This window comes from Sesamum indicum, linkage group LG9 (assembly GCF_000512975.1).
Source record: "Sesamum indicum cultivar Zhongzhi No. 13 linkage group LG9, S_indicum_v1.0, whole genome shotgun sequence".
In the NCBI taxonomy this organism is placed as follows: Eukaryota; Viridiplantae; Streptophyta; class Magnoliopsida; order Lamiales; family Pedaliaceae; genus Sesamum; species Sesamum indicum.
This window is the reverse complement of record NC_026153.1, coordinates 4,601,076-4,625,403: the sequence shown is the minus strand read 5'-3', so window position 1 is coordinate 4,625,403 and position 24,328 is coordinate 4,601,076. Positions and strand designations below refer to the sequence as shown.

At 32.2% G+C, this 24,328-nt stretch overlaps 2 protein-coding genes across 4 annotated transcripts in view; one reads left to right on the top strand and one right to left on the bottom strand.

The window, feature by feature from the left end:
* On the top strand, nucleotides 14,274-19,722 carry LOC105170628 (uncharacterized aarF domain-containing protein kinase At1g79600, chloroplastic). Its single transcript, XM_011091470.2, has 6 exons — nucleotides 14,274-14,984; nucleotides 16,465-16,800; nucleotides 16,952-17,507; nucleotides 18,350-18,536; nucleotides 18,635-19,001; nucleotides 19,330-19,722. The coding sequence occupies exons 1-6, from the start codon at nucleotides 14,439-14,441 to the stop codon at nucleotides 19,456-19,458; spliced, it is 2,121 nt and encodes a 706-aa protein (XP_011089772.1). The 5' UTR covers nucleotides 14,274-14,438; the 3' UTR covers nucleotides 19,459-19,722.
* LOC105170627 (peroxisomal nicotinamide adenine dinucleotide carrier-like) overlaps nucleotides 20,427-24,328 on the bottom strand; it is a 9,005-nt gene continuing 5,103 nt past the window's right edge. For 2 of the 3 annotated variants that reach the window (XM_011091469.2, XM_020696836.1), the window contains exons 6-11: nucleotides 24,023-24,175; nucleotides 23,438-23,506; nucleotides 23,247-23,354; nucleotides 22,190-22,258; nucleotides 21,155-21,209; nucleotides 20,427-21,036 (exon numbers count right to left, since the gene is read on the bottom strand). In XM_011091469.2, coding sequence (XP_011089771.1) covers nucleotides 20,855-21,036; nucleotides 21,155-21,209; nucleotides 22,190-22,258; nucleotides 23,247-23,354; nucleotides 23,438-23,506; nucleotides 24,023-24,175 — 636 coding nt within the window. In that variant the 3' untranslated portion in view covers nucleotides 20,427-20,854. The remainder of the gene's footprint in view (nucleotides 21,037-21,154; nucleotides 21,210-22,189; nucleotides 22,259-23,246; nucleotides 23,355-23,437; nucleotides 23,507-24,022; nucleotides 24,176-24,328) is intronic. The other variant, XR_002287813.1, reaches the window with a different exon arrangement.

The window sequence follows — 24,328 nt, the reverse complement described above, 5'->3', positions numbered from 1 at the left end:
TTGTACAAAATTTAATTTCTTAAATTAGCTTGCTTTTGGGATTTTTATATATAAATGATTTTATTAAATTGTCGTTTTGAAAAACTAATCTTTTTAAAAACTTCTTAGTAAACTACCTCCTCTCCCCCGCCGCTTTCCAAACCACCTAACTCCACAATGAAGTTTCTCTCATTTTCAAAAATATCCTTTCTTCAAAACTTCCTTCTTTAAATTAGCTTGCATTTTCCTTTCTACAAAATCTTCCCTGTTTAAATTACTTTGCATTTTTCCTTGGTAGAAAACTTTTTTTTTTAAACTAACTTGTATTTTATTTTCTACAAAACTTCATTTTAGTTAATAAACTAGCATTCATGATTCTAATACATAAACGAATTCTTTTATTAGATTGTAATTTCTAAAAGCTAGTCGTTTACAAATTCTTAGATTAACTACCTCTTTTGCTTTCCCCCAACGATAAATTTGCTTTGGTTCTATAATTTTCTTTTCTAGAAAACTTCATTATTTAAATTAATTTGCACTTTCCGTACTACAAAACTTCCTTCTATACAACTAACTTGCATTTCTCTTTCTACAAAAGATGCTTTGTTAAATTAGATTTCCCTCTAATTCTTATGGACAAAAGAATTCTTTTATAAAATTGTGATTTCGAGAAACTAGTTGTATTAAAAAATCTAGGTTTAATCACCCTTTCTCTATTTGTCCTCCACAATGAATTTGCTTGTGTTATCAAATTTTCTTTTCTCCAAAAGTAGTGAAACTTCCTCCTTTAAATTGACTTGCATTTTTCTGTGTACGAAACATCGTTTCTAAATTATCCTCGTAATCTTTATACATAAACCAATCCTTTAATTAAATTATCATCTCAAAAATCTATTCTTTTTGAAAATTCTTAGTTTAAGCTACCTCGTCGCTCGTTTTCCCTCCACAACGGATATGTTTTGCTTATCAAATTTTCCTATCTCCAAAATTTTTTTTTTTTTAAATTAACTTGCATATTCTTTCCTGCAAAACTTTTCTTTAATTTGTTTGCACTCATGATTCTTATACATAGACATATCCTTTTAGTAATATCTCATTTCAAAATGCTAATCTTTTACAAAAAAAAAAAAACTAACTCGCATTTTCATTTTTCGAAACTTCCTTGTTTAAACTAATTTGTCTTTTCGTTTCTACAAAAGTTTCTATCATTAATAGCTTGTCTCGTGAGCTTATCAATAAATAATTCTCTTTATTAAATGTCATTTTGAAAAGATAGTCCTTCTATAAAATTCTTAGTTTAAACAACCCCCGCCCCAATAAATTTGCTTTCATTCTCATAAATTCCTTTATACAAAACTTGGTTCTTTTAACTTATTTGCCTTTTCCTTTTTACAAAACTTCTTTTTTTAAACGAACTTGCATTTTCTTTTCTACAAAATTTCATTTCTTAAATTAGTTTGTTCTTGTGATTCTTATATATAATGATTATGGTAAATTATCGTTTAGAAAAGCTAATCTTTTTAAAAAATTCTTAGTAAACTACCTCCTCTCTTCCCCCCCCCCCCACCCCCCCCCCCCCCCAATTAATTTTCTCTCTTTGTCAACCACCCCACCCCACAATTAATTTTCTCTCGTTGTAAAAAATTTCCTTCCTTCAAAACTTCCCTCTTCAAATTAACTTGCATTTTCCTTTCTACAAAATCTTCCCTCTTTAAATTACCTTGCATTTCTCCTTTCAAGAAAACTTTTTTTTAAAGCTAACTTGTATTTTATTTTCAACAAAGCTTCCTTTTCTTAAATAAGCTTGCACTCATGATTCTAATACATAAACGAATCCTTTTATTATATTGTAATATTTAAAAGCTAGTCGTTTTACAAATTCTTAGGTTAACTACCTCGTTTGCTTTCCCAACAATAAATTTGCTTTGATTCTATATTTTTCTTGTAGAAAACTTCCTTCTTTAAATTAGTTTGCACTTTCCTTACTACAGAATTTCCTTCTTTACACTAACTTGCATTTTCCTTTCTACAAAACATACTTTGTTAAATTAGATTTCCCTCAAATTCTTATGGATAAACGAATCCTTTTATAAAATTGTGATTTCGAGAAACTAGTTGTTATTAAAAAATCTTAGTATAATCACCCATTGTCTATTTGTCCCCATAATGAATTTGCTTTTGTTATCAAATTTTCTTTTCTCCAAATGTAATGAAACTTCCTCTTTTTAATTGACTTGCATTTTCCTGTGTACGAAACTTCTTTTCTAAATTATCTTGGCCTCGTAATTTTTATACATAAACCAATCCTTTAATTAAATTGACTTTTCGAAAATCTGGTCTTTTTGAAAATTCTTAGTTTAAGCTACCTTGTCGCTATTTTTCCATCGAGAACGAATATGCTTTGGTTCTCAAATTTTCCTATCTCCAAAACTTCTTTGTTTAAATTAACTTACATTTTTTTCCTACAATACTTCCTTTCTTTAATTAGTTTGCACTCGTATTCTTATACATAGACATATCCTTTTAGTAATATATCATTTCAAAAAGCTGGTCTTTAAAAAAAAAAAAAAAAAACTCACATTTTCGTTTTCCAAAAACTTCCTACCATTAATAGCTTGTCCCGTGAGCTTATCTATAAATGAATCTTTTTATTCAATTGTCATTTCAAAAAGGAAGTCCTTCTATAAAATTTTTAGTTTAAACTACCCCCGCCCCAATAAATTTGCTTTCGTTCTTTGAAATTTGTTTATGCAAAACTTGATTCTTTAAACTAGTATGCCTTTTCCTTTGTACAAAATTCCTTTTTTAAATTAACTTGCATTTTCTTTTGTATAAAATTTCATTTCTTAAATTAGCTTGCTTTTGTGATTCTTATATATAAATGACTTTATTAAATTGTCGTTTTGGAAAGCCAATCTTTTTAAAAAATTCTTAGTAAACTACCTCCTCTCTCTTCACCCACCCTAACCACCCCACCCCATAATGAATTTTTTCTCATTGTCAAAATACCCTTTCTTCAAAAACTTCCCTCTTTAAATCAACTTGTATTTTCCTTTCTACAAAATCTTTCCTCTTTACATTATCTTGCATTTTTCCTTTTTAGAATTTTTTTTTTTTTAAACTAACTTGCATTTTTTTTTTCTACAAAACTTCCTTTTACTAAATAAGCTTGAATTGATGATTCCAATACATAAACAATCCTTTTATTAGATTGTCATTTCTAAAAGCTAGTCGTTTTACAAATTCTTAGGTTAACTACCTCGTTTGCTTTCCCCCCAACAATAAATTTGCTTTGGCTCTATAATTTACATTTGTAGAAAACTCCCTTCTTTAAATTAATTTGCATTTTCCTTACTATGAAACTTCCTTCTTTACACTAACTTGCATTTTTCTTTCTACAAAACATGCTTTGTTATATTAGATTTCCCTCTAATTCTTATGGATAAACGAATCTTTTTATAAAATTGTAATTTCGATAAACTAGTTATATTAAAAAATCTAAGTTTAATCACCCATTCTCTATTTATCCCCTACAATGAATTTGCTTTTGTTATCAAATTTTCTTTTCTCCAAAAGTAGTGAAACTTCCTCCTTTAAATTAACTTGCATTTTCATTTGTATGAAACTTCGTTTCAAAATTGTCTTCTCGTAATCTTTATACATAAACCAATTATTTAATTAAATTGTCTTCTCGAAAATCTATTCTTTTTAAAAATTCTTAGATAAGCTACCTTGACGCTTGTTTTCCCTCCACAATGGATATGCTTTGGTTCTTAAATTTTCCTATCTCCAAAACTTCTTTTTTTAGATTAATTTGCATATTCTTTCCTACAAAACGTTTCTTTAATTAGTTTGCACTCATGATTCTTATAGATGGACAAATCCTTTTAGTAATATCTCTTTTCAAAATGCTAGTCTTTAAAAAAAAAAAAAAAAACTAACTCGCATTTTCGTTTTTCAAAAACTTCATTGTTTAAACTGATTTGCATTTTCATTTCTACAAAACTTCCTATCATTAATAGCTTGTCTCATGAGCTTATCCATAAATAAATCTCTTTATTAAATGTCATTTCAAAAGCTAGTCCTTATATAAAATTCTTAGTTTAAACTATCCTCGCCTCAATAAATTTGCTTTCGTTCTCATACGCTCCTTTATACAAACTTGGTTCTTTAAACTTACTTGCCTTTTCCCTTTCTACAAAACTTCATTTTTTAAGCTAACTTGCATTTTCTTTTCCACAAAATTTCATTTCTTAAATTAGCTTATTCTTGTGATTCATATATATAATGATTTTATTAAATTATTGTTTAGAAAAGCTAATCTTTTTACAAAATTTTTAGTAAACTACCTCTTCTCTTCCCCTCCCCCCCCCCACCACCCCACCACACAATGAATTTTCTCTCATTGTCAAAAATATCATTTTTTAAGAAACTTCCCTCTTTAAATTACCTCATTTCTTCTATCTAGAAAACTTTCTTTTTTTTTAAAAAACTTCCTTTTACTAAATAAGTTTGCACTCATGATTCTATTACATAAACGAATCATTTTATTAGATTGTCATTTCTAAAAGCTAGTTGTTTTACAAATTCTTAAGTCAACTATCTCCTTTGCTTTCCCCCAACGATAAATTTGCTTTGGTTCTATATTTTTTCGTTTTAGAAAACTTCCTTCTTTAAATTAATTTGCACTTTACTTACTACAAAACTTCCTTGTTTATACTAACTTGCATTTTTCTTTCTTCAAAACATGGTTTGTTAAATTAGATTTCCCTCTAATTCTTATGAATAAATGAATTCTTTTATAAAATTGTGATTTCGAGAAACTAGTTGTATTTAAAATCTTAGTTTAATCAATCTCTTCTCTATTTGTGCCTTACAATGGATTTGTTTTTGTTATCAAATTTTCTTCTCCAAAAAAAGTGAAACTTCCTCCTTTAGATTAACTTGCATTTTTGTGTGTATGAAACTTCGTTTCTAAATTATCTTGCCCTCGTTTTGCTCGTTTTCCCTCCACAACAGATATGCTTTGGTTCTCAAATTTCCTATCTCCAAAACTTCTTTTTTTAAATTTACTTGCATACTCTTTCCTACAAAACTTTTCTTTAATTAGTTTGCACTCGTGATTTTTATACATATACAAATCGTTTTAGTAATATCTCATTTCAAAAAGTTTGTCTTTTAAAAAGAAAAAACTCACACGCATTTTCATTTTTCAAAAACTTCCATCTTTAAACTAATTTGCATTTTCGTTTCCACAAAACTTCCCATCATAATAGCTTGCCACGTGACCTTATCCATAAATAAATCTCTTTATTAAATGTCATTTCAATAAGCTAGTCCTTCTATAAAATTCTTAGTTTAAACTACTCCTGCCCCAATAAATTTGCTTTCGTTTTCATAAATTCCTTTGTACAAAACTTAGTTCTTTAAACTAACTTGTTTTTTCTTTTCTATAAAACTTCCTTTTTTAAACTAACTTGTAATTTCTTTTTTATAAAATTTCATTTTTTAAATTAGCTTGTTCTTGTGATTCTTATATATATACTGATTTTATTAAAATTATCATTTCGGAAAGGTGATCTTTTCAAGAAATTCTTATTAAACTACCTCATCTCTCTTCCCCCCCACCCCACAATGAATTTTCTCTCATTGTAAAAAATGTCCTTACTACAAAATCTTCCCTCTTTAAATTACCTTGCATTTTTCCTTTTTAGAAAACTTTCTTTTTTAAATTAACTTGTATTTTTTTTTCTACAAAACTTTCTTTTAGTGAATAAGCTTGAATTCATGATTTTAATATATAAACGAATCCTTTTATTCGATTGTCATTTCTAAAATCTAATCATTTTACAAATTCTTACTACAATAAATTTGCTTTGGTTCTATAATTTTTCTTTCTAGAAAACTTCCTTTTTTAAATTAATTTGCACTTTCCTTACTACAAAACTTCGTACTTTTCAGTAACTTACATTTTCCTTTCTACAAGATATGCTTTGTTAAATTAGATTTCTCTTTAATTCTTATGGATAAATGAATCCTTTTATAAAATTGTGATTTCGAGAAACTCGTGTATTAAAAAATATTATTTTAATCATCACCTCTCTATTTGTCCCCCACAATGAATTTGCTTTTGTTGTCAAATTTTTTTTTCTCCAAAAGTAGTGAAACTTCCTCCTTTAAATTAACTTGCATTTTCCTCTGTGCGAAATTTCGTATCTAAATTAACTTGCTCCCGTAATTCTTATACATAAACCAATCCTTTAATTAAATTGTCTTTTAGAAAATTCTTAGTTTAAGATACCTCGTCGTTGTTTTTCCCTCCACAACGGATATGCTTTGGTTGTCAAATTTTTCTATCTCCAAAACTTCTTTGTTTAAATTAACTTGTATTTTTTTGTACAAAACTTTCTTTCTTTAATTAGTTTGCATTCGTGATTCTTATACATAGACAAATCATTTTAGTAATTTCTCATTTCAAAAAGCTAATCTTTTTAAAAAAAAACTATCTTGCATTTTCGTTTTTGGAAAACTTCCTTGTTTAAACAAATTTGCGTTTCCATTTTTACAAAAGTTCCCATCATTAATTGGCTTGCCTCATGAGCTTATCCATAAATGAATATTTTTATTAAATTATCATTTCAAAAAGCTAGTACTTCTATAAAATTATTAGTCTAAACTACTCCCACCCCAATAAATTTCTTTAGAGTAACTTGCTTTTTCCTTTCTACAAAACTCTTTTTTAAACTAACTTGCATTTTCTTTTACTACAAAATTTCATTTCTTAAATTAGCTTGCTCTTGTAATTCTTATATATTAATAATTTTATTAAATTGTCATTTGGAAAAGCTAATCTTTCTACAAAATTCTTAGTAAACTACCTCCTCTTTCTCTCCCCCAACCACTCCACCCCACAATGAGTTTTCTCTCATTGTCAAAAATGTCCTTTCTACAAAAACTTCCCTCTTTAAATTAACTTTCATTTTCCTTTTTGCAAAACTTTCTTTTTAAGCTAACTTGCATTTTCTTTTTCGACAAAACTTTCTTTCTTAAATAAGCTTGCATTCATGATTCTTATACATAAACAAATTCTTTTATTAGATTGTCATTTCGAAAAGCTAGTGTTTTACAAATTCTTAGGTTAAGCTAACTCATCTACTTTCCCCCAACAATAAATTTGCATTGGTTTTTCTAATTTTTCCTTTGTAGAAAATTCCTTGTTTGAATTAATTTGTACTTCCCTTTTCCTTTTAACAAAACTTCGGTTCTTAAATTATCTTACCCTCTTGATTTTTATATATAAACGAATCCTTTTAACTAAATTGTCTTTTCGAAAATCTAGTCTTTTCAAAAAATTCTTACTTTTAGCTACCTCATCTTTGTTTTGCGTTCCACAATTAATATGCTTTGGTTCTGAAATTTTTTTTCTCCAAAACTTCTTTAAATTAACTTTCAATTTTCTGTTCTTTAATTAGCTTGCACTCATGATTTTTATACATAGACAAATCTTTTTATTAATTTTTCACTTTGAAAAACTTAGGCTTTTTAAAAAATTCTTAGTTTAAGCTACCTCTTCTTTTTACTCCCTCACAATGAATTTGCTTTGGTTCTCAATCTTTTTCTCTCTACAAAACTTCATCCTATAAAGTAACTTAAATTTTTCTTTCTACAAAACTTCATTCTTTAAAGTAACTTGAAATTTCATTTCTTAAAAACTTCCTTTAGTAAATAAGCTTTGCCTTCGTGATTCTTATACATAAGCAAATCCTTTTATTAAATTGTCATTTGAAAAGCTGTATTTTCCAAAAAGTTGTTAGTTTAAACTAGCTCTGTGTGTTTTTTCCCCGACAATGAATTTAGTGGTTTGCTAATTTTTCTTTCTAAAAAACTTCCTTTATTAAATTAGCTTTCCTTTTTTGTTCCTTTTATTAAATTTTCATTTCGAAAAGCTAGTCTTTTTAAAAAAAAAATTTAGTTTATACTACCTCTCTGTGGCTTTTTCCTCCACATAAATTTTTCTTTTTACAAAACTTTCTTGGTTAAATTAGCTTGTCCTCGTGATTTTTATACATAAACAAATTAAATTGTCATTTAGAAAAGCTAGCCTTTTCACAAACACCTTAGTTTAAACTACCTCTCTGTGCTTTTTCCCCAACAATGAATTTACTTTGGTTCTCTAATTTTCCTTTCTACCAAACTTCCTTTTTCAAACTAACCTACATTTTCCTTTCTACAAAATTATTTCTAAAATTAGCTTGCGCTAAAGCTTCTTACACATAAATGAATCTTTTTATTAAATTATCATTTGAAAAAGCTAGTCTTTTTAAAAAATTCTTAGTTAAGCTCCTCTCTTTTTCCCCCCACAATGAATTTGATTTGGTTCTCAAATTTTTCGTTTTACGAAACTTCCTTGTTTGAACTGACTTGCATTTCCTCTCAACAAAACTTCCTTTTTTAAATTACCTTGCTCTCGTGATTCTTCTACATCAACGAATCGTTTAACTAAATTTTCATTTTAATAAGGCAGTCCTTTTAAAATATTCTTAGTTTGAGCTACCTTCTCTCTGGTTTTATGTTCAGAATGAATTTGCGTTGGTCTCAATTTTTTTTTTCTCCAAAACTTCATTCTTTAAGCTCACTTACATTTTTCTTTCTACAAAACTTTATTTCTCAAATATGCTTGCTCTTGTGATTCTTATGCATAAACAAATTTCTTCATTAAATTGTCATTTCAAAAATCTAGTCTTTCTAGAAAACTCATAGTTTAAGCTAGCCCCACACTTTTTTCCCGACATTGATTATGCGTTGCCTCTCAAATTTTTCTTTCTACAAAACTTAATTCTTTAAACTACTTGCAAATTCCTTTCTACAAAACTTGCTTTTTTAAATTAGCTTGCTCTTGTGATTCTCATACATGAACGAGTCTTTTTATCAAATTCTCATTTCGAAAATCTATTCATTGTACAAAATTCTTAGTTTATTCTAGCCCTCTTTATTTTTCCCCCACAATGAATTTGTTTGTGTTCTCAAATTTTTTTTTCTACAGAACTTCCCTAACTTGCATTTTCCTTTCTACAAAACTTAGTTTCTTAAATTATCTTGCCCTCATAATTCTTATACATAAACAAATTTTTTTAATTAAATTGTTTGTTCGAAAATCTAGACTTTTTAAAAAATTTTAGTTTAAGCTACCTCTTATGTGTTTTCCTCCATAATGGATTTACTTTGATTCTCAAATTTTCCTTTCTCCAGAACTTATTTCTTTAAAATAACTTGCATTTTTTTTCTACAAATCTTCCTTTCTTAAATTAGCTTGCTCTTGTGATTCTTATATGTAAACGAATCATTTTATTAAATTATTATTTCTAAAAGTTAGTCTGTTTAAAAAATTCTTGGTTTAATCTACCTATGTGATTTTCCCCCACAATGAGTCTGCTTTGGTTCTAAAATTTTTCCTTCTACAACACTTCCTTCTTTAGACTAACTTGCGCTTTCCTTTCTTAAATTAGTTTGCCCCTGTGATTCTTATACATAAATGGATCCTTTTATAAAATTTCATAAAACTAGTCTTTTTAAAAGAATCTTAGTGTAAGCTACCTCCTCTATATTCCCCCCTCCCATAATGATTTTGCAATGGTGTCGACTTTTCCTTTTGGCAAAACTTAATTCTTTAAACTAACTTGCATCTACATTTCTACAAAACATCCTTTCGTAAGTATGTTCACTCTCGTGATTCTTATACATAAACGAATTCTTTAATTAAATTGTTATTTCAAAAAGATAGTCTTTTGCAAAAAAATCATAATTTAAGCTACCTCTGCTCTGTTTTTCTTCCCACAATGAATTTGCTTTGATCCTCAAATTTTCCTTTCTCCGAACTTTTCTTTTTTAAACTAACTTACATGTTACTTTCTATAAAACTTCCTTCCTTAAATTAACTTGCCCTCGTGATTCTTTTACATAAATGAATCCTTTTATTAAATTGTAATTTCGAAAAGCTAGTCTTTTTAACAAGATTCTTAGTTTAAGCTACCTCGTCTTTGTTTTTCCCTCCACAATGAGTTTGTTTGGTTCTCAACTTTTCCTTTCTAAGGAACTTCCTTCTTTAAATTAACTTGCATTTTTCTTTCTAAAAAACTGTGACATTTTGTTGCCCTTGTTATTCTTATACATAAACAAATGTGTTTATTAAATTATCATTTCGAAAAGTTAGTCATTTTTAAAAATTATTAGTTTAAGCTACATTGTCTCTATTTTTCTCTCGACAATGGATTTGCTTTGGTTCTCCAATTTGCTTTCTACAAAAGTTCCTTCTCTAGATTAATTTACCATCTTTCTTCCTATAAAACTTCCTTTTCTAAATTAGCTTTCCCTCATGATTTTTATACATAAACAAATCATTTTGTTAAATTGTCATTTTGAAAAGTTAGTCTTTTTAAAAAATTCTTAGTTTAAGGTATCTCTCCTTTTTGTTTTCCCCCCTATATTGAATTTGCTTTGGTTCTACAATTTTCTTTTGTACAAGACTTCATTCTTTAAGCTAACTTGCATTTCCTTTCTTAAATGAGTCTGCTCTCGTGATTCTTGTACAGACTGCAAAAAGCATCATTTTATTAAATTGTCATTTCAAAAAGTTAGTATTGAATAAATCGCATATTTAATAGAATAAACAAACAATGATTATAATAACAACCATTAGATCATTTTTTTCTAAAGATCAAATGCCCATCTTTTATAATCTTTTATAATATATTTATACATAACTAATATATACACCATGGCGGCAGCTGTCAGTTCATCTTAGTCATCGCGCAGAGAAACCTTCTTCCTATAATCTACGAGACGACCTTCCAAGAAAACTAAGCCTTCTCGCCCATCTTCTGGGCAACAGTCATCGCTAATATTGAAAGGGTGATGGCCACCCCATCGTCTTTTGGATGACGACTATCACCCAAGATGAGCCAACAGTGGCAACTGCCACCATCGTTGCCTCCACTATAAATAAATTATATTTATTACTTATATATATTCTATATATTATATAAATATAAATATTATAAAATATGGAACATTGATCTTTATAAACTTTTGATCCATTAGTTATTGTTACGTTCATCATTTATTTATCTATCTTATTTTATTAGACATAATATATAAATATATCTATTTATAAACATAAACTTAAAAGGCTCTCAGTTTTCGTTTTCTTTTCTCAGTCCTTCATGGCTTCTTCTGGTTTCAATGACTATAGTTTTCTTGCCACGTCTACACATGCAGTTATGATTACAAATGCACTCACCTTTATGAATAGAATTTCTGATAAATACTTCATATCTTTACATTTATCGCTATAGTTTCTACTTGTCAGTTTGTAATGATAGCTAGGTATGGACCTTATAATGCATACTTTCAACTGTTTCTCAATTTGGTGTGTGTACCTCTCTCTAGTTGTTCCACTATGCTCTGCTACTTAGGTTAAAAGATAATGCAGGTTTTAGTGTGCCGGTTCAATGCTGAGAGCTAGCGGTTTTTTCCATAAGTTATATTCCAGTAGTTTGTTTATTCCTTGCACATTTTTCTGTGATCTTTCTTTTGTCCTGTGTCTTTTCAATGTTACCGGCTTGAGGTGGTAGACATGATTACTTATAGATTCCACCTGATAATGAGTATACGTTTCTGGAACAACTGACTTTGTCGGGGTCTGGGCGAGGCTTTGGCGCTGTGTGCCATAACTATGGCTCAAACTAGTCATTCCTTGGTCGGAAGAACTGTTGTGGTCACGCTTTTATGGGTTTTTTTTGTTGTTGATCCCCTGTCCTTTGTACCCCAGATAAGTGCAAAAAGTCTAATTCGCAGCTGGTTTTTAGCTGTTCTTTATATGATATGGGAGTTTATTAGGATGTCCAGTACCCATATAATTTTTAGCCTTACCAATAAATTCATGGTTTTCTGGATTTTTTTGCGTCCATATTTGTTTATAGTTAATCTACTTGTTTTTAAGTAACTGAAGAACAGCCCGTAGAGTCTCTATCAATGAAGGGATGTAAGCTCTTCCACAAGATGAGAGTACTCGTTATGTTCTGCCCAAATGGACTCTTACTCAAATTTGTATGTTGTGGCTATTCCAAAACTTCAGATTTATAGCATTTTCTAGATTCTCCAATATGTTCATAGAAGTTTTATGCCTCACTAGCCGTTTATAGTTTGTCACTTCATGTGGTTGTAACCGGGAATGATAGTCTTTCATTCAATGAAGATTTGACTTAAGTTACTGGTATGTTTGATTTGTTTTTTCCCCTTTAAGCAAGTATGATGCATTGATGCTTTTCGTTTAAGGTTGCTTTGCTCGAGGAATCCTGCTAGCCCAAAAGCATCATGTGAACTTGGCCTTGTTGAGTCTGATGCAAGTGAGTTTATTCTTTTTCTCCATATTCTACAGAATTTGCCAAGCCAATGGATTTGAGTTTCCTTCCAATTCATCACTTTAAACAGGGTAAAGTTGCATTTTTCATCCCACAGGACATGGGGTTTGCACTTTGGTCCCGTACTTTACTGTGTTTAATATTTTTGATCCTATACGATTGAAAAACGTTGTAGATGTGGTCCCGTTTAGTAATTATGTGGGACCAAAACTGATATTCTTTGGGACATCGGCTACAACTTGTTTTAATCATGTGGGATCAAACATATAAATCCCGTAAAATGCATGACCAAAAGTGCAACTCCCTCTTGTTTTATGAAATCAAAAGTGCAATTTTGCCCTTTTAACTATTTTTAGTGCCTATGATTCAGTATACTAAACTTGTGTTTTTATTTAAGTGCTAACGTAATTTCGATTATGCTGCTCCACCCTTTTTCGATAATATCTTTTAAGAGTAAATTCTATTATAATCAAGTCTTGATAAAACTTACAAGTTGTAACTTCTAATCCCATAACATTTGTTTTTTTTTTTATCTAATTCCCCATTCTGCTAATTAAGTAATCTTTTAATTTCTTCATTAATATTAAAAATGAGATTAATTTTGAAATTTAACTCAAATTTGTGTTTGTATAAATTCAATTATGAAATTATGAACATAACTTGTTTAAAATTAATTCTCTCATAACCAATATTTGTTTTTTGTCTATACTATATATCGATGGAGAGCACTTTTCGATGTCTCTCTTGTTTTTAGTTAATATGCTTTTTTTCTCTTTCTCCTAGTCTAAATATTCTCTTTCAAAATTATTTACTTTTCTTACAATTATTTTTAAATTATAATTTTTTTTCTACAATATTTTTTTTTATTAGATAAACTTTTTATATACATGCATCGAATGTCCCACATTCAATTAGTAATTAATTATGCAATTGTGAAACCAAATTAGGTCTGCTCTTGTAGTTTGACCAATTTTTCAAGTGTTTTGGTTCTTTAAATGTGGTTTTAGTAACTTGATAATAATTTTTTTTGCGATTCAGCACATATATTTTTCATTTCCCTTTTCGTTATGCAACTTAAGTTTTTTATACTTTTGGTTCAATTGATTACAAAATTCTCATTTTATAATTCTAAAAAAATAACATTTTTGTCCCACGACACATTTTTGTTAAAAATTTTAACAGAGAACCTAATAGTCATTTAAATATCTATCGAAAATGTATCATAAATCACAGATGATACTTTTTGAAAGTTATGCCATAAAAAACGAGAAGTTTATACCCAATAAAATTAAAAGTGTAAAAGACATATATGAAAAATACTAATTTTTCTTTGTTTAATAGAAGTTATTTGAATTGTAAATAATAAATGATTGAAAGTTGTACGTAATTGTAATCAATTTAAAAAGAAAAAAACCAAGAAAAACGTAAAAGACTGTGTGTTTGTTTTTATTTTTAAATTATTTTTGAAATAAGTCAAAACATATTAAATGTGTCATTATTCAAAAATATCTTATTTAGGTGTTTTTAACTGTTTTAAAATAAATACACATATACATAAATATATATAAAAAAGATATAATTTGACAATTAATAGTAATTTTTGTCTTTCAAAATACAACATTAAACATACAATACTTATTTTAAATTATGTCAAAAAAACAAATCTAAACATACATACTATTTTTAATACAGACTTATTTATATTTATTTTTCAATCTCTATTTTCACAAAACACGTATTCAAACGCTATGTGCCGGATTTGTACAGTGACCTCTACTATTAACTGGAAGATATTTGTAACTTGTTGAATTGAACTACTTACTAAATTTTATGGCCCACAAATGAATTCCGTGCTTGCGTTCTTTGTTCAAACACGACAGTGCTCGACGAAAGGTCATTGTGTTTTCATCCAGAAAAAAAGGAAAAAAGAGAATAAATAAAATACATCTGATTGCTGTCCTAATAATGCAGAAAATAAATACATACATACTACTAATCATCTGATTCCTGTAAAGATCGAAAAAACAGATTTTATCACCGATGAGTACCACTACGTTGTCGGTCCCTTGTTGCGTGGGTGCGAGGATTTCGGTTCGGAGGAGAGGGAGGGTTAAAGCAATTCCGCCACGAGCGGCGCTGGTTGAGGCGAAGCCGAGACCGGCACAAGCCATTAACGGTGGTGATGGCAGTGCCTCCGTGGCCCTCTTGCGAGTCAGAGACTCATCCTCCTCTGCTCCGTCTAGCAGAGACCGAGCTGATGATATGCAAGCGGAAGCGAGGGCTATGGCCCGTGCTGCTAATGCTTCGGTCTACAGTCCAGAACTTCTGGCCACTAAATACGGGTCGCGCCCAATTAAGGTGGTTAGGAGGGCGCTGGAGATATTTGCAGGGCTTGGTTATTTTGCCTTCAATTTGTGGCTCGATCAAGTGAAGGGGCAGCTCGATCAGAACCAAAGACAGCGGGCAGTCCAATTGAGGAAGACTTTAACTAGATTGGGACCTACTTTTGTCAAAATTGGCCAGGGTTTGTCCACCAGGCCTGATTTGTGCCCGCCCCAATACCTAGAGGAACTTTCTCAGTTGCAGGTACATCCTTAACCTTTTAATCTTGGTTTTTCTGCTTATGTATTTATGAACCGTTGGTGGCTGTAAGTGGATTGGGGAAAATACGATAAGAGGAAAACACAGTTATGATCTTCTCTTTCTGGTATTCTGAGGAAATAGAAGAACATTCCATGGCATTACATGTTCCCATGGCAATTAACCCTCGGTTAATGACATTTTACCCCTCTTGAAATGGACGAATCCAAAGACAAGTGTACCGTACAAAATCAGTATTGAGATAAATGTATTATGTTATATCCATATTTTTATGATGCACTATGTAAGTCCATGTTATGATTTATATATAACATGTAAGTTTGTGTTGGATGTTCATTAACACTGAGATATGGTTTATGTCCTTAATCTATGAGTATGTTGGACACCATACTTATTATGATGTCTTGTTGTACAATTATAGACATTAATGTTACCTTAAAACCAATAGAAGTTAAGGAAATCGCGAAAGGAGAAAGTGGCTGTAACATAATCTCAGAAGGAATAGGTGTGCTCGGTGGAGGATGAATGATGTCTGCCTGAACTTCACCCTTACTTGGAAAACATTGTTGAAAAAGTGGCTGTTATTTCGTGGGAAGTTGAAATAATTGTATGCTGTTTATGATGACAAAATTGATAATATGTTGCTTGTTTGCTCTCTTCTCCTACTATATTGTAAGGCCCTTCGTCTAGGATCATAACAGAAATTAGTGAAAACAAATGTCTCCATCTAAAATAACTTATGCCATGTTTAGCATGACCATTGAGAACTTCCCATGCGAAGCCATAACAAGCAAATTTTATATTTCATCGAGGTCTTTGTATTTGAATGACTAATTAATTAGTCAAAGAGATCTAGAACAGACATAAGAAACTCATAAACAAGGGCAAAGTAGGTATTAAGTGCCTAATCCAGGAATGGAGAAGTAGTAGTAAAAAGAAAGAAATATTCCAATGAATTTCTCGAGTGTAAAACCATGATCATCGATCATTGACTCCTCATACAACAAGATTGTCAGAGTGCTAATATCTGCAAGCAATGAACCTGCTCTACACATACATGTCATATTATGAACATGAGTGTTATACATGTAAATGATGGAAAAAAAGGTTAAATTATGCATCTTGAATACTTGGTTCAAGTTCTATCACCAGCTTCTGTTGTTGTCATTATGAAATTCCACAAAATCTTAAGGTACTATCTTTTATGTAGCATGCCCTTTGTTTCTAATAACTTGTATCCATTGGGGGAAGAAAATGGTAAGGAAAAACAAGATTTAAAAGGAAAATCCAGTGAAATTTTCTATCTCTGCTTTATTATTGGCTGTTGGAGTTGCAAAATTTGCAAAAATATCCCTTCATGTATGTTTACATGCCATGGTGTCTCTCCCATTTTAACTATCCAATTACGTTATTCGTTTGAGCTTAGATGTCATAATAATGTTCTTTCATTTTTTTGGTGAAGTAGGATGCTTTGCCAACATTTCCAGATGCAGAAGCATTTTCATGTATTGAAAGAGAGTTGGGATGTCCACTTGATTCTATTTACTCATCAATATCCGCATCTCCGATTGCTGCGGCCAGTTTAGGTCAAGTTTACAAAGCACAGTTGAAATATTCTGGGCAGGTTGTGGCTGTAAAGGTGCAGCGACCTGGTATTGAAGAAGCTATTGGGCTAGACTTTTACCTCATAAGAGGTCTAGGTTTTCTCATAAATAAGTATGTTGACATTATTTCAAGTGATGTTGTTGCCCTTGTTGATGAATTCGCCCGAAGAGTTTATCAGGAGCTCAATTATGTACAGGTTAGTTTTCAACATTATTTTGCGTTTGCCACAGAACCATAGCCAACTGTACTTTTGAATTAAATCCCGTGGTTAGGGAAATGCCATCAACGTAGTTGTGTGAATGAGAAAGCTAGTGGGTTTGAATAATAATTTTCACAGGTCTATGCAGGAAGGACAAAATGCAAGGAGATTTAAAAAATTGTATGCGGACAAAGAAGATGTCCTTGTCCCTGATATTTTCTGGGACTACACAAGCGGAAAAGTGCTAACGATGGAGTGGGTTGAAGGCGTTAAATTAAATGAGCAAGAGGCCATTGAGAGGCAAGGGCTGAAAGTACTGGATCTGGTGAACACTGGCATACAATGCAGTCTTAGACAGCTGCTTGAGTATGGTTATTTTCATGCAGATCCTCATCCAGGGAATCTATTAGCAACACCAGATGGGAAGCTTGCTTTTCTTGATTTTGGAATGATGAGTGAGACTCCTGAACAAGCAAGATCTGCCATAATTGGTCATGTTGTGCACATGGTTAATCGGGACTATGAAGCCATGGCTCGTGATTACTATGCTTTAGACTTTTTGTCTCCTAGTGTAGATGTATCTCCCATTGTGCCAGCTCTAAGGAACTTCTTTGATGACGCACTAAATTCGACTGTGAGTGAGCTCAACTTTAAAACCATTGTGGATGGTTTGGGTGCTGTCTTATACCAATATCCATTTAATGGTGAGCATCTATCTTCCTTACAAGTTACAATCGTATATACTGACTGCTTTTGAGAGGAATAGTTTGTAGCAAAATACTCTCCTACTGCACACCGCTGATAAATGAACTAGAGCTATATTTTCATCAATTTGGTCAACATAATATTGCAAGGAGGAGTATAATATGGGAAAAACGGAGGACAAAGGATTGAGCTATGTGCTGCAGAATGCAGCTGTCTTGTGGTTGTTGAACAGTACCTCAAAACATAATGACAAAAAATTAAGGCTATCTTTACTAGGTGGAGAACTTTATAATTGTTGAATTATGAGGATTAGAAAACCATCATCGTGGTCAATTGCTGAAAGAATGATTGCATCAAGAAGTTCAGATTGCAGTGATGATGAATGTGATGTGTTTTCTCCTTAGACTAGATTCTGTTCTGTACTTTGTGAGCTTTGTAGTTGGGGAAGCTTACTTGTGATTTCCTAAAGGCAATACTTACCAACATTTTCTTACTATGGAAGCATATGGCATCATAGGTAATATAATTCCAACAGCTGTCAAATGTAAGAAAGGAGACATGTTGATCCAGAATTGCTGTTCTTTTTGGTTTCCCTATACATTCTTGCCTGCTATTCTGCTGTATTTATGTTTAACAAGCTGTTGCAAGCCTGTGAAGTCTTGATGCAGCTGTATGCAGATCAGCTAACTTTTATTGCGCTATGTAAATGATCAATGTGGCAATTTTCTTTAATTGGAAGACTTCTGAGCAAGACTGTGTGTTGTTTAAAATTGACCTGCATGTACTGTGATAAAATTTCCTCTCTGCATTTTGTCTAATAATTGCTATTTAATTCTTGCAGTGCCTGCATATTATGCCTTGATTTTACGGTCTCTCACTGTTCTAGAAGGTTTAGCTCTGTATGCTGACCCTAATTTTAAGGTGCTGGCTGCATCATATCCGTATTTTGCTAAAAGGCTTCTTACTGATCCTAATCCATATCTCAGAGATGCTCTTATTGAGCTGCTTTTCAAGGATGGGAGATTCAGGCATGTGCGGTGGACTGATTTATTTCATCACTATCTGTATGATGAGTTATTCTCCTGTGACATTACTTGAATGTAGAAGCTTCATGATTTTGTTGCAGGTGGAATAGACTTGAGAACTTGCTAGTCCAGGGAAAGAAGGACTCAGATTTCAATGCAAAAGATGCTTTACAACCTGTTCTCAAACTATTGCTGGGTGCAGATGGTGAAGAACTCAGGGTTTTGGTGATTAAAGAAGCTGTGCGTGTTACGGAAGCTATTATCCTGGGCTCCGTGGTTGAATCATACAAATCAATTCCTGATGTTATTAGGACACTTGTCTTTAATTTCAGTGCAACTGGTCCATTAGTAATGAACTCGGCTGAGCAGGAAAGCATGTTGGAACTTAGGGCACAAGTATTTAGAATATGGGAGCTTCTACGATCCTCAGACAACTTCGATCCTAGTATGTTGCAGCCCATCCTACAGGTAAGAAACTAATATGCCATTTGCTTAAGTTTTATGTTTGAATTCAAAAGGCATATTGATGTAAGATCTTTAAACCTCTATAAGTACAGTTCTTATGTCTGGAGAGGATAAGTATTTATGGCATGAATTACGGAGTTCTAGGGTAATATTAGCTGCTATGGTGCAACTTATCAAGAATTTGAAACTAGTATATGTTCTAGAAAAAGGAAACTGATGTTTTCTCCTCAGATCTTAGAATGGTGAGATAACTTCACATTGGTGTGGTTAGCTCACTATTGAGAATGAAATAAATGTATAGTATTCAAGCTAACTTTAGAATTGTAAGCAGGTACTTCAAGAACCCGAAGCACGAAATCTTGGTGGGCGTGTTGTCGGTGGAATTACCCAACGCCTCGCTGCACGCTTACTGCAGCAAGTTCTCCGAGATCCTCCAACAGTTTCTTCTCCAACTCCCTAATTGTTTTAGAAGTGGATCATGTAAGTGGTTCTTTATTTTTTACCCAGGGCTGGGGGAGGCCAATCCCTCCTGGGCGTCTCTGATACATTCACTATCTAATTTTGGGAAGTGAAAAGGAAAGGACATCAGGGGCGACATTCTTTTGGCACTAAATTTGTTTTACTGTCTTCTCAATCCCCATTCACATGACTATAGAATGAATGGTGGCTTCTATATCTTTTGTGCTTAATAATGAATTATATCTTTTGGCCCAAGATTTCTTAACATCATAAGCTGTGGAATTGGGAATATACATACTCTTTTTCTCTAGTTTTTTTCCCTTAATTGAAAAAGATAGCAGCTATTATTACTGGCGTTGTTCTTCTGGGAGCTGGGCTTGATGGACAGGAGGGGTGGTGGATAGAGAGAAGGGCAACCAACGGAGATGTTGGAGGAGAAGGGAGCGAGGGAGCGAGGGAGCGAAGGATTGAAGATTGAGGTGGAGGGATGAGGCGATAACTAGTTATAACTAGTTATATAAGGAAAAAGTTGATTTACAATATTATTATATGATGGACATACTCAACCTTAGTTGCAATTATATAATTCGGGCTTCTATTGAAAGAGGTAAATACCAAAGTTCAAAAACTCTTTGTTTACGTATATAATTGGGGAAGAATGATTTTTTGCATTTTAGGTAATATAAATTTAATGATGGATATATTATAGATGTACCTTTAAAACTTTAGCAACATTAAATTCTCACCCCTTTTTTTTAAAAACTAGTAAAAAGTATTTCTGTCTATAGTACTTATTTTCTGATGTAAATTCAGTACGAAATTTCTTTGTTTGAATATAATTTGTGAAAAAGTGATTAACTTGGGTGTATATATCTTATAACAAAAAGATTACTAAATTTATAAGAATCAATTTGGTACATATAAATAATGAAATATTCAATTTACAAAACATAACTTAATCTTTACTCACTAAACTTCGGGTGGAGTGGGGGTTTAGCAGTAATCTTGGTAGCTGGATATTGCACAGGCACAGAAACATAGCTAATATATATGATACACATTACAATTTAGATTGAATTTCTGCAACACAGACACAGGATAGGTTTTAGTGAAGAGCCCACATATCAGAGATATCCACATTACAAGCGCTCTATTTTGTGTGATCTGATGTTTAAGAGAGCTGAGATAACTAATTAGATGACCTCCACAATGCTTCTTTTCAGTGCCATGACGGGTCGCCCACTCTCTTAACTTGACATCCGACAACAAGAGTGAAAACATTCTCAACAACTCCACAATTTGTTTCACAATCATCAATAGGAAAAGAAACATAACATCGATCTCACCTTGCTCTTGTCAAACTAAGCAGCGCATATAACTTCCAGGTGGTAATAATATCACCCAACACTCTTCAGACGACCTTTCTCTGAGAATAGAGCATAGGCCTTAACAAGCTCCTCCTTCACCATGAAAAGTACCGATGCAGCAAAAACACTCTGTACTATCTTTGTGCTCATCCCTTTGTAAAAACTGCTAACCCCTTCGTAACGGATCATTTTAATGATCGCATCAAGTGTACCTGCGCTATAACGAATTCTAATCAACAATTTCACCACAAAGAGGAGATGCTCGACATTTCTTATGCGTATATGGTGATATCAAGAACGATATATATTATCGACAAATACTTTACAAACCTGAATATCTTAATGACAAATTTCCTCCAATTTCCTGCTTTGCTTGAAGTCTTGACTGCAAACAATGCCAAACTTGTACATTTTCAGATGGAAAAGACTTTAACAGGATAACAATATATTATGCTGCTATAATCATAATGCAAAATCATAACACATAGGTACCTTACTCTAATCTTTTTGCTGCTGAAATAGTTAAGTAAACACCGAAGCAGAACAAAAGCTTGCAGAGGACTTTTCTGCTTGATTTATCAGCTTAATTCAGAGTTGTGCATATAACAGCCTCTAGCATCCTCCATTTTCAGTTGGATCTTTTTCAGGCAGTACAGTTATCTAGTGATATTACACATCTATTTCATGTTACAGACTGAAGCATCCAATGATTATACCTCTGTCTAAAAAGAAAAGCTTGGATAATGTTCAGTTAATAATTCAATTCTGTTATCATAGTTGAAAGGATGATCTAACAGTATATTTTATGTGTTAATTTCCTTTCACAATAGTGCCAACATGTTTCAAGGTGATCTATGGGCCTTCTCTCGAAGATGTGAAAGCTGAATCTGTTATGCAATATACGCTTACAGCTCATGTACTTTTTATTGAGAAAATCATCTTCCCATCCCCAGACATCACATAGCCAGTAGAGACTAAATGGACTACTACTCTATGCATCCAAGGTTACAACATACTACAAGGTATGAATGGAGGTAACAAGTGCTCCATGCATGCCTATAATGTGTGTGTCGTGCAGGCCAGTCTACAAACAGTCAGCACGATAATAGGGACTCTATATCATCTGTAGTGAGTCAAGGTGCAGTGAGAGGCACATGGATGACTTTAGGATTGGTATCACAAAACCAAGAGCCATATCCAAAGCTTGTTATCTCTTGATTTTAAGACATAAATGGTGTGGAACTAATTGATCTTCACTTCAACAACCATTGAATCATTCCGGTTGCATGCAAGAATACAATTGGCTCATGCTAAGAATCTACAATACTTTCACAGTGGCACCAAAGAGAAATAAACAAATTTTACCTTAACAACCAACAGAGGGTACGTACAAACAGTTGCTCCGAGTTTTGCCACAGCCCCCACTAGAAAAATCTGTGTAGATGAAGATAAAGTGAAGATTTTAACAGTGGATGCTTTTACAAGTACAGAAAATACTACCAAGGCACGAAAAGATGAACCAAGAGAACACAAAGTTGGCAAAGAGTTACAGAACTATTAGAGTAAAATGAGTCGTAAAGTGGAACTGCTCTTTTTCTTTGACGCTCACAGACATCAGTTAAAAGATGTTTCACTGTTAATGTGAAGCTGCAGCCTTATAACACTTCAGAAGAGGTATAACTATACATTATAATCTGTCTATGAATCCAAATACTGAAAAGCTAATTAACTCCTGAGAATCTGACAACAAATCTGATCCAAGAAACTTACAGATTCATAGTGTTTAGTCCATGCACGCACGACCAGTATTTGCATGAGTTGACCAAAATGTTCCCATTTTGACATAATATCATCAAACATGCATGTAAACTTTTTACACTCAAATATGATACTAATAAGTCTCTGAATAGAAGTTTTGATCAATTAAGTGCTCCTTGTACAATAGTTTGTCTATGTGTTTTTGTATGTATATCTGTCTATCTGCACACATTCTCACACCCCATATGATTCTCTGTTGCTGTGTGTGTGAGTGTGCACAAAAATATTGTAAATGTCTTTAGACTCACTATCTCATTTGAAGTTAATTAAAATTTTATGGTGAAACTGGAATTTTGGTCTTAGGGCTAAAATTCCTTCTGCAGGGCCTAAAGAAATTCTCTTTTACATGTTCTATTCATACATACAGTTGTGTTTCCAAACATCCTTGAACAGTGTTTTAAAGATTCAATTGAGATTTCAAAAGCACTTCGCTAATCACACCTAACCGTAGAATTTGAGTAAAAAAGGTGGGTGGCAAACGTAGAAGTGATCTTAGCTTTTCATACTCATTATCCAGCATCAAGAAAAGATAATGAAGGAGCTTATTGTGCTAGACCTATTAGAAGAAGGGAAAATTAAAGAGCCACCATTTCAGCAGATTTACCTCCAGAGCTGTTACATTCTTGGAACCTTGTCTCTTAGCCACTCGCCTAGTCCTCAGATGCTTTAACAAAGTCTCATAAATCATGAACTGAATTGATGGATTGCACACCTGGCACGCCAAAAGTCAAAAACAGTTAGCAGGAATCTCAGAAAAAATCTAGTAATTTTCTTTATACGGAAATATAACCTTACCATTATTAGTGTCGGGATGAGGCCTTTCCAGAATCCAGCAATTCCAGATTCATTATAAACCTCGCATGCCTACTAAAGATATCCAAGTAGAGGTCTTACTAACAGAGATGGCAATTGAGATATTGAATGAAAAGCAAGATAGTATATTATTCATATAATTCCGAAGCAAAAATGAATACTACATTCTTATTCAAAAATTATTGTCACCGGGACTAATGAAATACCTTGTGAAATCACCTCAGGTACTTTCTTATGTTTAGTGGTGCTTGACTTCACAATCAGGAGAATTTATGCCAACATAATTTCAAGAAACTTTGCACAAGATTCACCAGTAGACACGAGAACGGGTAAACCATAAGTTTTCTATACACAAGGTCTCCATATGTTGAACAGAGAATAGCTTTCTACGAGACAACTGCTAGCAGTTAGGGATAGTCATTTAAAAGCACCTCTTTGAGAAATTGAGCATTGGACAAGAAAGCTTAGGGATGACTCCAATAAAAGGAGGACTAAACACGCTGTCAAACAATACGTTTATGTTTTCCATAAAGCTGAAGAAAGAAGAATAAAGTTAGTACTACTTACCGCTTGAAATGTTCCATAGGGATGGGGCTTTATGGAATCAAGCACTGCCAGCTGGGCTGACAAGGAAGAATCTAAGAGAACATTTCCTGAAGCTTCCTTTATTAAAGCTTCCTTTTTTGCCTCCACAATTTTTCTTTCTGCTTGAGTGTGAGTCTGCAAATAGAAAATGAATGTCAGACCATGTATCCTCAGAATTCATTATTTTACTTTAAGATTATTCAAACAGATGTTAATACAATTTATAAGCTATCTACTTGATGCATATTTCCAAATTGGCTGCAAAAGACTAGAAGACATAAACTAAAA

Excerpts from the sequence above, each read along its gene's own strand:
- LOC105170628 (XM_011091470.2), top strand. The coding sequence starts at position 14,439 with ATGAGTACCACTACGTTGTCGGTCCCTTGTTGCGTGGGTGCGAGGATT. Across the intron at positions 17,508-18,349 it reads ATACCAATATCCATTTAATG|TGCCTGCATATTATGCCTTG; the intron begins GTGAGCATCTAT and ends TAATTCTTGCAG. Across the intron at positions 19,002-19,329 it reads TGTTGCAGCCCATCCTACAG|GTACTTCAAGAACCCGAAGC; the intron begins GTAAGAAACTAA and ends AATTGTAAGCAG.